This window comes from Bos taurus, chromosome 14 (assembly GCF_002263795.3).
Source record: "Bos taurus isolate L1 Dominette 01449 registration number 42190680 breed Hereford chromosome 14, ARS-UCD2.0, whole genome shotgun sequence".
Classification (NCBI taxonomy): domain Eukaryota; kingdom Metazoa; phylum Chordata; class Mammalia; order Artiodactyla; family Bovidae; genus Bos; species Bos taurus.
The window spans coordinates 52,231,107-52,245,882 of NC_037341.1; the positions used below are offsets into that span (position 1 = coordinate 52,231,107).

The 14,776-nt window shown below is 35.0% G+C and overlaps 1 protein-coding gene across 1 annotated transcript in view; it reads left to right on the forward strand.

The window, feature by feature from the left end:
* The window catches only part of CSMD3 (CUB and Sushi multiple domains 3), a 1,470,240-nt gene that overhangs the window by 1,425,556 nt on the left and 29,908 nt on the right, over positions 1 to 14,776 (forward strand). Inside the window, exons 62-64 of the mRNA NM_001424929.1 lie at positions 661 to 834; positions 2,621 to 2,694; positions 13,149 to 13,260. Coding sequence (NP_001411858.1) covers positions 661 to 834; positions 2,621 to 2,694; positions 13,149 to 13,260 — 360 coding nt within the window. The remainder of the gene's footprint in view (positions 1 to 660; positions 835 to 2,620; positions 2,695 to 13,148; positions 13,261 to 14,776) is intronic.

A 14,776-nucleotide genomic window follows, 5' to 3' on the forward strand; every position in this document is an offset into this window, starting at 1 on the left:
TCTGATCAGTTTGCTTAGAACTGCTGTCAAGTTTATCTTTTCAATGGCTGCAGAATGTTGAGATTATTTTTGCATGAATTTGGATTCTAATGACCTTCTTTTCTCTTTAAAAAACACTCACACGCATCCCACCTACCACTACACATGCACTATATTTTGAAGAGGGAGACAGCAGGATACTAGGATACATGACCCAGGTGTTCAACAGAGCACATATCTATGAAACAAGAACCTGCATCTTTTATATACACTGAAAAATATAGAGCAGTCTGCAGAGTACATCCTAGACTATTATGGTTGTTTGTTTCTGATAGAGCTATTTGTGAGTCCCGTCCTTTTCAAATATATACTCCAATTTTGTAGCTTGCATGTACAAATATGTGGTTTGATTCTGGTCAAGATAAAATTTTTTAAAATCTATTAACTGTTATGCTTGTCTACTAGGTGGAAAAAAAATTTTAAAAACCTCAGCAATAATGCTGAGCTGAATAGTAAGCATTTATTCATGTAGACAAAAGCTAAAAGTATTTTCATTGGAATAGATTAACATGGATTCCATGTCACTTTAGTGCAATATTCCAATTATTTTTATTACTTTTCTAAACCGTTAACTCTGATGAATTTAAATCATTGTACAATTGTCTCTCTTTTCACTTATAGCAAAATTTTGTGGTGACCCTGGTATACCTGCCCAAGGAAAAAGAGAAGGCAAAAGCTTTATATACCAGTCAGAGGTTTCATTCAGCTGCAATTCTCCTTTCATATTAGTGGGATCTAGCACCAGAATATGTCAAGCAGATGGCACTTGGAGTGGTTCATCACCTCACTGCATAGGTAATATTAATGAAAGATGGACAGTGCTCAGTAATTTTGGAATTAATAGCTAGTAATGACATTTAATGATTTACTTTATCCTATAAATTATAGTTGGCTAAATGTGAAAACGGAGAAGGCAATGGCACCCCACTCCAGTACTCTTGCCTGGAAAATTCCATGGATGCAGGAGCCTGGTGGACTGCCGTCTATGGGGTCGCACAGAGTCAGACATGACTGAAGTGACTTAGCAGCAGCAGCAGCAAATATGAAAAACAAAAATGTAAAATATAGCCATTGTAAGGCACTGAAAATTAATATTATTAAACATTTATTACTTTAGTACTTTTGAAATAGTTTTCCTGTTTACCAGTAAAATGAAAAAAGCTTCCATATCACTATCATGAAGTACTGACATTTGTATCAGTTCAGTTCAGTTGCTCAGTCGTGTCCGACTCTTTGCAGTTAATAAAACATACTCAAATGAAATTAAACTTGCTTCAAAAATATTACAAAGGTATATTGATTTCAAATGGTTCTAAGTACATTGCTCTAATCCTAATTTTTGTGTGTTTTTATTGTCTTATTTTTTCATTCAAATATAGTTGATGTACAAAATTATATGTTACAGGTGTTTAGTATAGTGATTCACAATTTTTAAAGGTTATACTCATGTGCAGTTATAAAATATTAGCTCTATTTCCCATGTTGTACAATGTATCTTCTTAGTTTATTTTATGCATAATGGTTTGCACCTCTTAATTCCCTACACCTCTTTTGTCCCTCCCTCCTTGCCTCTTTCCACTGGTAACCACTAGACTGTCTTCTACATCTGTGAGTTTGCTTCTTTTTTGTTATATTTACTGTTTTTTTTTTCTTTTTTTTTTTTTTAGAATTCACATATAAGCGGTATCATACAGTATTTCTTTCTCTGATTTATTTCACTCAGCATAATACCCTCCAACTCCATCCATGTTGCTACAAATGGCAGATTTTCATTCATATATATGTATATCACATCTTATTTATCCATTCATCTGGTTGGTCGCTTCTGTATCTTGGCAATTGTAAATAATGCTTGCTGTGAATATCTTTCAAATTAGTGCTTTAGTTTGTGGGGTGTATACACCCAGGATTGAAATTGCTGAGTCACAGGGTAGTTTTATTTTTAGTTTTTAAATAGCAGCTGTACCAATTTATATTCACACCAATAGTGTATTTAGGGTTCCTTTTTCTCCTTAAATTAAATTTCACATTGAGTAAACTAATGAAAAATTCTGTCATACAAGCTAGCCAACTCAGGGGCTATCAGCCCTACCATTTTTGTGTTTGACTCTCTTACAGGTATCAGTGAAAATGCAAATAACTAAGTCTTGTTTCTGGAAAATAAATTATTTCTTAAAGGCACTATTACCCTACTTGAGATTAATTCTTAGAAAAGTCCCTAAGCAGATGTTTTATGCATGTGGTCCTCTTTCATATCCTTCATTTTCCTTTAACTTTTTATTACCAGAGTTAGTTGGATGTCAAATGCTTTTATATTAGAAGTGTTCAAAGTTCATGGATTGCATAATTTGTTTAAACTGCAGTATTATACCTGAGTTTTTGGTTTTAAGATTAGCAAGTTTCTGTTCATGGAGATATTTATTAGATTTTTTTGTTTATTATTACCAGGACCCTTTCATGAAACCCTAGATCTCTTAAAATTATTTTACATAGGATAAATATACATTTAAATAAACCTATATGTTTTAAAGGAATATTACACTTTTTATTTTAAGAGAAAGAATATTTTCTTTTATTTTAGAACCCACCCGTACATCATGTGACAATCCAGGCGTGCCACGTCATGGATCTCAGAACAATACATTTGGATTTCAAGTAGGTACTTTGTTATTATTTTTTCATGTTTTATTGAGATATAACTGATATATATTATTATATAAATTTAAAGTGTACAGCCCAATGGTGTGACATATATATTGGGAACGATTCCTGCAGTTGTATTAGTTGGCATCCATTTCTCACACAGATACAATTAAAAAAGCAAAAAAGAAAATAATTCCTTGTGATGATTATTAGGACCTATTCTCTTAAGAACTTTCCTGTATATAATACAACAGTGTTATATATACTCATCATTGTATATTACATATCTAGTACTTATTGCTCTTATAACTAGAAGTTTGTACCTTTTGATTACCTTCCTTCAATTCTCCGCCACACCCCCCATCCCCCGGCCCACTGTTCTGGTAACCACAGATCTGATCTCTTTTTAGGTGAGTTTGGATTTATACTGTTGTTGTCATTGTTTATTTTTTTAGATTCTACATGTAAGTGAGATCATATTGTATTTGTCTTTTTCTTGCCTAAGTTATTCGTCAAGTGTGTACTTTAAATAAATGTTTTCATTTAATATAAAACTAGATCAAAAGGCTTATTTGGTTCAGGGCACAGATCCTGTTCATGCAAGTAGAAAAAGAGTCATGCTTATATCTGCATTCATTAAGCACATTTTTAAAAAGGCAACAGCCAAAAAAAGAGTGAAAATAATAGGAAGTTAAAAGAAATATATGCCTCAAGATAGAGCCTGACTGACCATGAGTATAAAGTAAGAGAAAAATTGGAGAGACCTGTGAGCATAGAAAAATCTATAAGCACTAGCTTATAGGTAAGAGATATATTAAGTGAGGGAGTAAATGAGTAAAATCTACAAGAAATATGGAGACAGTGAGGAAAAGTGTAGATGAAAGAGGTTTAAAGAGAAACTTCTGAGTTAGAGTTAACAAATGCATAAAAATGTGGTTAGTAAGGCAATAAGACTAAAAGATTTTTTTCTTATTTTATATATATATATATATATAATACTAAAATAATTTTAAACATTATCATTGATGTGGAATATTTCTGAAAATATAATTTAACCATAACCTATTATTCCACAACACATAGTTGGATTGTTAGAGTACTTAACATGTCCAATTGGATGTGGCTGACATTCTTTTCTCTTCTTATTCCAGTTTAGATTTTATGTAGAGATTCAGAAACATTTTCATTATAGGGGCCATAGGGGAGCGATAGTGCATACTGATTCCAAAAGAAAATAGCCAATTTACAGGTTACCCAATTGCCTTGTGTCACAGGGTTTTCTAAATTGTGCTATTTTCTGTGAAATTCAGTGTGAACCTGAGGAACATCTATTTCTAAAGGAAGTGCTCATCAAAGGTGCCATATTTCTGTTGCTGAAAATAGTTATCATTTATCTACAGTTCAGGCACAGTATGAACATTGATTTGATAGCTTTTCCAATTCTTCCTGTTTGCCTCAGGTTGTCGAAGGTAACACAAAAGTGTAAAGAAGTGTCTTGGTCTCTATTATGTTGATGTTTTCAGAAAACTTTAGATTCATATCTCCATAAAATGTTTATCAACTGATCGAGATCTTGAAAAATAAGCAACTAGCTAGACAGCATTAACCCTCATCATATAAGCCAATAAACTGAAACAAAACAAAGCAGGTCAATGGCAGTATTTTTATAGAATACAGAATTTCGGTGTTAGTGTCTATACACTAAATCAGATGGCTTTCTAAAGAATCTGTGTCCTTTTTTAGCAAATATCCTTTGAAATAATAGAAATGAATAGAATTGAGTTTAGAATGCTACTGCTGCTAAGTCACTTCAGTCGTGTCCAACTCTGTGCGACCCCATGGACTGCAGCATATCAGGCTCCTCTGTCCTTGGGATTCTCCAGGCAAGAACACTGGAGTGGGTTGCCATTTCCTTCTCCAATGCATGAAAGTGAAAAGTGAAATGGAAGTCTCTCAGTCGTGTTCGACTTTTAGCGACCCCATGGACTACAGTCTACCAGGCTCCTCCATCCATGGGATTCTCCAGGCAGCAGTACTGGAGTGGGGTGCCATTGCCTTCTCCTGGAGTTTAGAATAGTCATCCATTAAAATGAATAGAATCATTCACTCTGCATTTTAAGAATTCTATTATAATCACTGAAAAATGTTATCACAAAGTTAAACTATTATTTAGATATTAAACATATATTAGATCATTATATTCTCTCTAGATAAATATGAATAGGCTAGATTTAAGATATGTTAAAATCTTTATGTATATTTATACTAATCTCTATGAAAATTAGAAATGAAATACTAAGTATGTTAAATTATGGACGTCAACTTTCTTACATGTTTATGGCAGATATATGTGTATGTCTGTATATATACTTATTATATATATTTATATGTAAATTATGTTTACTAAACCTATGTAGAGCTAACAGAATAAAAAATGTTATGTAATTCTAATATCAATTTATTGGTGGGTAGCAAATAAATATGGTCTTATATAACTAGAAAAGGTATAGCTAGCAGTTGATGAAAACCCTTGCTTACAAGAATTATTTTCAACTAGCTTAAAACTAAAGACATTATAAGCCATGTGTAGGTTTGTCCCAGGCCACAAGAAAAGAGATCTGGGTAAGACTCATCAAGCCTAAAATCTAGGAACCGGACAACAGTACTAAGTCTCTTCCATTACTCTGCATTTATATACTTCATTTTCTTTCTCTGTAGATTGGCCATATGGCAAAAGGTATATCGTTTCTATTTACATCTCAGTCACATACGGAGAAGGCAATGGCAACCCACTCCAGTAATCTTGCCTGGAAATCCCACGGACGGAGGAGCTGGTAGGCTGCAGTCCATGGGGTCTCGAAGAGTCAGACACAACTGAGCAACTTCCCTTTCACTTTTCACTTTCACTTTTCATTTCCTTCATTGGAGAAGAAATGGCAACCCACTCCAGTGTTCTTGCCTGGAGAATCCCAGGGACGGGGGAGCCTGGTAGGGCTGCTGTCTATGGGGTTGCACAGAGTCGAACACGACTGAATCAACTTAGCAGTAGCAGCATATACAGCAAGATTGTCTTGATCTCAGTTTCACATATCCAGAGACAGAATCAAAATGTTCCAACTTTTGTATCTATCTCTGGTCTGATCAAGTGACCAGTAGTGAGTTAAATAAAATCATAGCTGTGGTTAGCCCACTTCTAGGAGGGACAGGAGAAAAGGGAAAGTTATGAATTACAGAAGCACTCTGCATTTCTTAATTTTATTTTTAATATGTTTATTTGTTCATTCTCCTTTTCTATAAAGATTTATGTAGTAGATTTTTGGACATTGATATAATTATTAAAATATAGGAATATATCTCTTGTAAGGGATGTCAAACACTCTAGCATTAGAAAAAAAGGTATTAAAAGTAATTTCTCTTTTTATCTAAAATATTGTTACTTGGAACAATTTTAGCTAGTAAGGAAAATTGCTGTCAAAATGATTGATGCAATGTCCAGATTAATTATGGAGGAAATACCAAACACAAATATTTTGCTAACTGCTTATTACTCTAAATTGAGCTCTGGTATTTAGAAGACACATTATATTGATTTAGGACATTTTATGTAAAGGTATTATAAATTATTTTTAATTTGACTTTTAGATATTTAATTCTAAGTTATTTAACACTTGGATATTTAACGCTACCAAAATATCCTTGATGAAAAGCTCTGTCTTGACTACGAGACTAAAAAGCATCCACGACTGAGGAGTAGGGAGACAGAAATAATCAACTAAAGACAACATGATCAACTATTTGTGATCATCCAGGATTGGTCATAAAGTAATGCTGCTGCTGCTGCTAAGTTGCTTCAGTCGTGTCTGACTCTGTGCAACCCCATAGATGGCAGCCCACCAGGTTCCCCTATCCCTGGGATCCTCCAGGCAAGAATATTGAAGTGGGTTGCCATTTCCTTCTCCAATGCATGAAAGTGAAAGTGAAGTCTCTCAGTCGTGTCCCACTCCTATTGACCCCATGGACTGCAGCCTACGAGGCTCCTCTGTCCATGGGATTTGCCAGGCAAGAGAACTGGAGTGGGTTGCCATTGCCTTCTCCGAAAGTAACGCTCACTTCAGTTCAGTTCAGTCGCTCAGTTGTGTCCGAACCTTTGCGACCCCATGAATTGCAGCACGCCAGGCCTCCCTGTCCAGTCACCAACTCCCGGAGTTCACCCAGATTCACATCCATCGAGTTGGGATGCCATCCAGCCATCTCATCCTCTGTTGTCCCCTTCTCCTCCTGCCCTCAATCCCTCCCAGCATCAGAGTTTTTTCCAATGAGTCAACTCTTTGCATGAGGTGGCCACAAGTACTGGAGTTTCATCTTCAGCATCATTCCTTCCAAAGAACACCCAGAACTGATCACCTTTAGAATGGACTGGTTGGATCTCCTTGCAGTCCAAGGGACTCTCAAGAGTCTTCTCCAACACCACAGTTCAAAAGCATCAATTCTTCGGTGTTCAGCTTTCTTCACAGTCCAACTCTCACATCCATACATGACTACTGGAAAAACCATAGCCGTGACTAGATGGACCTTTGTTCGCAAAGTAATGTCTCTGCTTTGGAATATGCTATCTAGGTTGGTCATAACTTTTCTTCCAAGGAGTAAGCATCTTTTAATTTCATGGCTGCAATCATGAAAATAATGCTAGAAGTGGACAAATAGATAAAGGCAAGCCATATTGAGGAAATTTGAATTTTTGGTTGTGTTTTGGTTTGGGTTTTTTTGGGCCATTCCTTACAGCATGTGGAATAGTTCCCTGATCAGGGATGGAACCTGGACTCTTCGCAGTGATAGTGAGGAGTCCTAACCACTGGACCACCATGGAGTTCCCTGCATCTCTATAAAGAAATATAAGTTCTGTTGAGTTGCCTCTAAAACTTGCCTTTCTTACGTTTGGTTACTTTATGTGATGATCCCTACAAAATATGTGGAAGTATGATTTTTGGATTAAATGACTCTTCTAAAATAAAAAAAAAACAAAACAACTGTAGCAATTTATATGAATTCCAGTTTGTAATTGAAATAAGTACATAAGTACATTGAATATTACATAGTGTTTTGTTACATTAAATGGTGAATATCATAACATGGAATTTTAAAGCAAAAGAGTAAAATTAAACTTTTAAAATTAAAATATTCTGATTATTTTGAATAAAAATTCTTAAAACACCTTAATTCAATTTTTCTCAGGGCCCAAAATTGATGCTCAGTGAAAATCCCTTGCATCTTAAGCATCTTAAACATATGTGTTATCCTTTTGTTTTTATGACTTTGTCTTTTTACTTCAATTTTGTTAATTTTAATTTATCAAAATTTTATTAGAAGCTGCCTCAATTTTCCTTGGGCAAAATGTTTAATATAACTATAAAAATACTAAAAAACACCAATATACAACATTTAAAAGAGGGAATAAAGAGTTAAAGAAGATAAGTCATACTTACTAATTAGATATATAATTTTCAATGCATTTGCAAACAACATACTAATTTGAAACAATTTAAAGAAAATTTTATTTAAACATTAACTGCAATTAAAATGATATGGATTTTTTAAAATCTTGATATAAAAATAATTTTTTAAAATTAATTCTTGCATTATATATAATTACTTATACACATAACACTTGTATTAGTAAATATTGGTAAGAAAATTGTTCATAAATTATTTTACAAGAATTTTCAGAATTATATAATGGAAAAAATTTTATGATGCTTGTCACCTCATGCGAAGAGTTGACTCATTGGAAAAGACTCTGATGCTGGGAGGGATTGAGGGCAGGAGGAGAAGGGGACAACAGAGGATGAGATGGCTGGATGGCATCACAGACTTGATGGACATAAGTTTGAGTGAACTCCAGGAGTTGGTGATGGACAGGGAGGCCTGGCGTGCTGCGGTTCATGGGATCGCAAAGAGTTGGACATGACTGAGCGATTAAACTGAACTGTTTTTCTACAATTTTCAAGTTATTTATGTTAGAAATTATTTATAGTCAGAAGGGAATTTACATGGCAAGTTGGAAAAGGATGCAGAGATATGTAAAATATACAATTAAGTGTATTGATCTCTGGAAAATTATTAATTAAAAATTCAGTAATATTTAGAAAACATTTTATAATATGTTTAGAGCATTTTGAAATATTTAGTTTTTTTTTTTTTTTGGCTGGCTGCACTGTGGCTTGCCAGATCCTAATTCCCCACCCAGGAATCAAACCCATGTGATCTACACTGAGAGTATGGAATAATAACCAGTGGACCCCCAGGGAAGTCTCTAGAGAATATTTTGATGATTGATTTGAGTGCAACAAATTCTGAATAAAAATCAGTTTCTCAATCTGTGTAATTCTAGATCTATTAAATATTTGGTATAGATATTTGTGGGGCTTCCCTGGTGACTCATTCGGTAAAGAATCCGCCTGCAATACAGGAGACCATGGTTTGATCCCTGGATCGAGAAAATGCCCTGGAGGAGGAAATGGCTACCCACTCCAATATTTTTGCCTGGGAAATCCCATGGACAGAGGAGCCTGGCGGGCTACGGTCTGTGGGTTCCAAGAGTCGGACAGGACTTAGCAACTAAACCACCACCACCAGATATTTGTGAATTTGACAAAAATTTTACTATTTAAATGTGTTAATGATGTATGGAAAAACTGTAGATTTTAGTTCTATGGTATCTGGTTAATATATAAATCAGTATTTATTATGACTTCAGAAAAGATTACAGATGTTAGGAAAAAGCCTTACAAGTTTAAAAAAAAGAATGTAATACATCATGTTTCTCATTCCTTACTAATATAAAGGTTGCTGAAATAACCCAAATGTACTTTTCAAAGAACAAATAATGATTTAACTTTATTAAATTATGGAAAGGATATCACTGCATTTTAAGAAACCGATAGACTTGTTAAACCTTTTTAAGTAGTCAAATAATTTTATACTAAGTCATTAGTCCCCATCCCTTTAGTTGGTCCAACATTTTCAAGACTCCCGAGCTCTTGATATATGGTGGTGAATAACATAGAACCCTTGGCTGAGAGAAGCTGTTTTGGTGTGTGGGTCAAATGGAAGAGAGTATTTTATAGGATAGGTTGATAACACTGATAAAAATGAAAGGAACTATGGAAGCACATAAGAGACAGTTTTCCTGATCTGTTTACTGCAAGGAGAGCTTTCTAGAAACTTTATCTGAGCTAAATCTTTTAAGGTAAGATCTAAGAAAAAATTAGTTTGGAAATACATACCATGTGGAAGGAACAGTGTCAAAACATGCATGCATTATGGGGACTGCAAAAGTTCAATATTATACGAGCACAATCTGAGTAAAATAAGTGGTTAATGGTGATGCTAGAGAGATGGCTAGTGATCAGATTATAGAGGCTTTTATAAGTCAAGTTAGCATGGTGTAGCTTTATCTTATGAGGGATAAGCCCGTAAAGATTTTAAAAGGATAATGTTAAAGTCGAACTTTCATGTTGAACAAATCACTCTAACTTCCGAGTGAAAAATAAATTTAACATGGTCAAGATTAGAGAAGTGGAGACAGGTTAGATGATTATTATAATTGGCTATAATAGTAATTTTCAAAGTTTGGTCCTTGATCTGCAGCAGCAATATTACCTAGGAACTTGGAAATGTGGATTTAGGAATCTCCCCCAGATTTACTTAGTCAGAAATTCCTGAGGGAGGCTCAGCTCTTTGTTTGGAAAAGCCCTTCTGGTGATTAATATATCTGCTAAAGTTGGAGAATCATTGAGAATCAATGTCAAGGACTGAAATAAGTTGTATATGTGGAGAAAAGGGAAGGGGACAGTTTCAGAAAAATTTAGGAAGTAAAATGGTAGATTAAGAGGGGAGATTTATGGGTGAAGGGTGGCCATTAACTGAGATTCAGCTAAAATAATATTGCTGGGTTGATTGAGGTGATGGTTTTTGGAGAGCTGGCCTTACAAAAGAACAAAATTGCCAAGTCTATATGATCAGGTGTATAAATCACACAAGGAAGTAAAAAATCTGTAGCACCATATTGTGCAACTTCAGGGAGTATATGAATGGCATGCTCTGGAGCATAATTTGAAGGATTGGTGTCTCAGTGGTAAAGAATCGACACGTCAGTGCAGATTTAATCCCTGGGTCCGGAAGATTCCCTGGAGAAGGAAATGGTAACTTACTCCAGTATTCTTCTGGGGAATTCTATGGACATAGGAGTCTGGTGGGCTACAGTCCATAGGATCAGTCACAAATAGTCAGACATGACTGAGCAACTTAGCACATATTGAATACAGCATGAAAAGTGCTCCCTGGAGTAGAGCAGTATAGTAGCACTGGACAAAATCGGGCTTTAAGAGGGTAAGAAATTTCCTGGATGCAGAGATGAGGCTGTAATGGAAGACATTATATGAGAAAACTGGAAGGATAAAGGCTGTTATGAGAATGATTACTGGAACTGAATGTTTTGGTTGTAGCATAATTCTTGCTAATATCAAGAATATGAAGATGGTGGAGTATAGCTGGTCTCAATATGAAAAGCCTTAAGGCAACAATTGAACATTTTCAGACTCCACACAGTGGGGAAGGCTGAAGTGGCAGACTCTAATAATCCTTATCTTCTCCTGTCTCTAATTCCTTAATAAATCCTGGTATTTTCTCCCTGTAATATATTTTAAGTAAACAACCTCCTTTCTATGTCTGTTGCCACAAGTTGGTCAAACTTTATCCACTCAAATCTAAAATGGCAACACAAGCTTCATAATTAGAATTACTGTTCATCATTCTTCTGTTTTGTGGTTTCCCCATACCGTGGCTAGTTTAATTTTTAAAAAATATTATTTTCTACAGAAATTTTAGTTGCTGTGAAACCTTTAGCAATTTTATGTTTTTATTTGAGAGATTCAAACACTATAGCCTGCTATTTGAGATTCTTCAGAAACTGAGTATATCTCTGTTCTAATAATTACTGCTGGAATTTATTTAAAATTTATGTCCCATGCCTATATGGAGTGAATATATTCTATTTAATCCTTATATCTCAAATTAAATAATATCATCTTCACTTTTATATAGGGAATTAAGTTTCAAAGAGGAGATAGAACTTATTCAAGTAAGATCAGATTCAAAGTTAAAGCCAAGTATACATGCCTCTGGGGTCTATTTTCTTTTTCAGCTGTATCTCTTTGTTTACCACTTTTCTCCCAAATCCCCAGTTCACTGTGTAAATTATCCATGTTAACTAACCAAAAGTCCTCTTTTTTCCTAAACTATTAATATCATGGTATATGTTTTAACCACTATGTATTTTCTCTTAATATTATCTTTTCTACTATTATATCAGTTGTTTTCAAACTTCAATGTTCATTAAAATCTCTTGGCTGCTAAGTCACTTCAGTCGTGTCCATGTTCTGTACGACCCTATAGACGGCAGCCCACCAGGCTCCCCCATCCCTGAGATTCTCCAGGCAAGAACACTTCCTTCTCCAATACATGAAAGTGAAAAGTGAAAGTGAAGTCGCTCAGTCGTGTCCAACTCTTAGCGACCCCATGGACTGCAGCCTACCAGGCTCCTCCGCCCATGGGATTTTCCAGGCAAGAGTACTGGAGTGGGGTGCCATTGCCTTATCCAAAATCTCTTGGAGGACTTGTTAAATCACAAATAACTGGTTGCTAAGATTCCAGAGTTGCTATTTCTGACAAGTTCCTAGGTGATGCTGAAGTTGCTGGTCTGGGACCCCACCTTGAGAACCTTTGTTCTGTATATTTATACAAGTTGAATATCCCTTAAAAGATCCCCTGGAGGAGGGAATAGCAACCCACTCCAGTATTCTTGCCTGGAGAATCCCATGGACGGAGAAGCCTAGTGAGCCCATGGAGTCGCAAAGAGTCAGACACAACTGAGCGACTAACTCTAAAAGCTTAGAGCAAATAACGTCTTCCATTGTATTTTTCTGTTACCAATACAACCTTCAGTAAACACCTTCATGTCTAATCTCATATTGAATTTACTGTCCTCCATATTCATTTGCCTCTTATGTTTTTAGTTATCTTTATTTCTGCATATGTCTTTGTCCATCTTCATGTATATATCTTTATTTAACTCTTTGTTTGTCTACCTTATGTTTATATATAGCTTATCGACCTTTTGGCATCTTACAAATTTTCTTCAAATTACAATGGCAAAAAGTTTGACTTCTGTGTATACATTATATTCAAGCATTTGATGCTGAATGTACACAGAGATCTGTTACTTTTTTTCTTTGCTCTTTTTTTCCCCATTTTTACTTTAAATCAGATTTCCGTTTTCTTCTAACCTCTACCATTCAGAATTTCTTTTGAAAGCATTTTGTCATCCATACTTTTTTTTCTTTTTTCTGTCTGTTGCTGCATTTGAAGTTACACTGGAATATTTGTTTTTTGTCTGTAATTTGCTTTAGGTGGGAAGTGTTGTGCAGTTCCACTGCAAAAAAGGACATCTTCTTCAAGGGTCTACAACACGGACTTGCCTTCCTGACCTCACATGGAGTGGAATTCAGCCTGAGTGCATACGTAAGCATAAGAAATTATACTTATAAAGGATAAGACTTTATATGCATTATTTTCCAAGTGTGAAAATAAATTTATGTCCATGTAAATGGTGAGTCACATTATTTCTAGGTTATTATAAAACATAATTCACATATATAGTGTTATTACTATAGCATACCCCCGTGCCCGGTGAGGAGCATTATTTTTCAAGAAGCCAGAAGGCACAGGGAACAGTTGTGTTCTTTTTGAAAAGCTCTTGTAACTGTGTTCAGTTTGGTCACATGGTGATTTTAGATAATGATGATTTTTTAGTTCATAGAAATGTACCTATGAATCTGAAGTACTGTGAGATATAGGAGGCTCCAACATAGCGACTCAATCTTTTTTTTGCTTTTTTGTTAAACTCTCTGAGAACCTGAGTAAAGCTAGAAACATCCATGAAAAGAAATATGCATGTATACCTTAACCAAATCATTGAATATTGCTTAGAATTTCCTTAAGCTTCTAAATGTGCACTGACCATAAGTTGGAAGAACGTTCTAACCAGATTGAATAAGAAAAAAGATTAGTAAACCATCTTTTTTGAATTATAGTTAGAAATAAATTTTAGCTGGTGAGTTATCCTTCCCCCCCCCCGCCCTCTTACTTCCTCATTTTAATCTCTTCCTCCATCTTTTTTGGGTGGGGAGAAAAATAAAGAGTAAGCAGGAATAGAAATACTAATCAGAAAGACATCTAGCTTTTAGGATTTCCTGAAGTCCAAATAAGTCCTGCGAATTTACTCTGTCCCTGTCAGAATCATCCAAATAATAATGGGGGCTTATGTGGATCCACAGTTTACTGAAAAGCAGTGGAACACTCCACTGAGAAGTCATGTCACATGCCTGGCTGACTTATACTTAAATACAGCAAAATTCCCTAAAAGAGAATTCCTTACAGTGTGTACGTACTTTAGAACAGCTGTGTGGGATGTGACTAGACCTTTCATAGTAAACCAAGATTCTTTGGAGACCTGCACTTGGCATATGACTTAAATAAAATTAAGTAGCTTCTGTTACTGCAGAGCATATCAGAATTTCTAATATGTGCATAATTAGGGTTAAGAATATAGCAGAAACAGACTATTTGTGTTTATTTCCCTAATGAGAATGGACTTTTATTAACTGAGTTATATTAAATATAATCCATATAACATTATTTTTTACATGTGTTAAAATATTAGATATTATTTACAGTTTAGTTGTTTCTCCACTAAGAAAAGAATGCAAAAATTATTTTCCAAACAAATTTGTCCACAGAACATTCTTTCTCAGACAGGGTCTGTATTCATGAACACATGATTAGATATGTCTTGTTTAGCAAGAGAAGTCTTCATAGCATCTCTTTCTGACTAAGAATGTGGTGGTTATCATAAGACACAAAACAGGTAAACTGAGGGGCAGGGTCAAGTAGTGTCATAAGTGAAATAGTGGAGTTAAGACAGAGATTTAGTAATGGGTAAAACCATGGAGGAAAGGAGACAAAAAAATCAAACGAA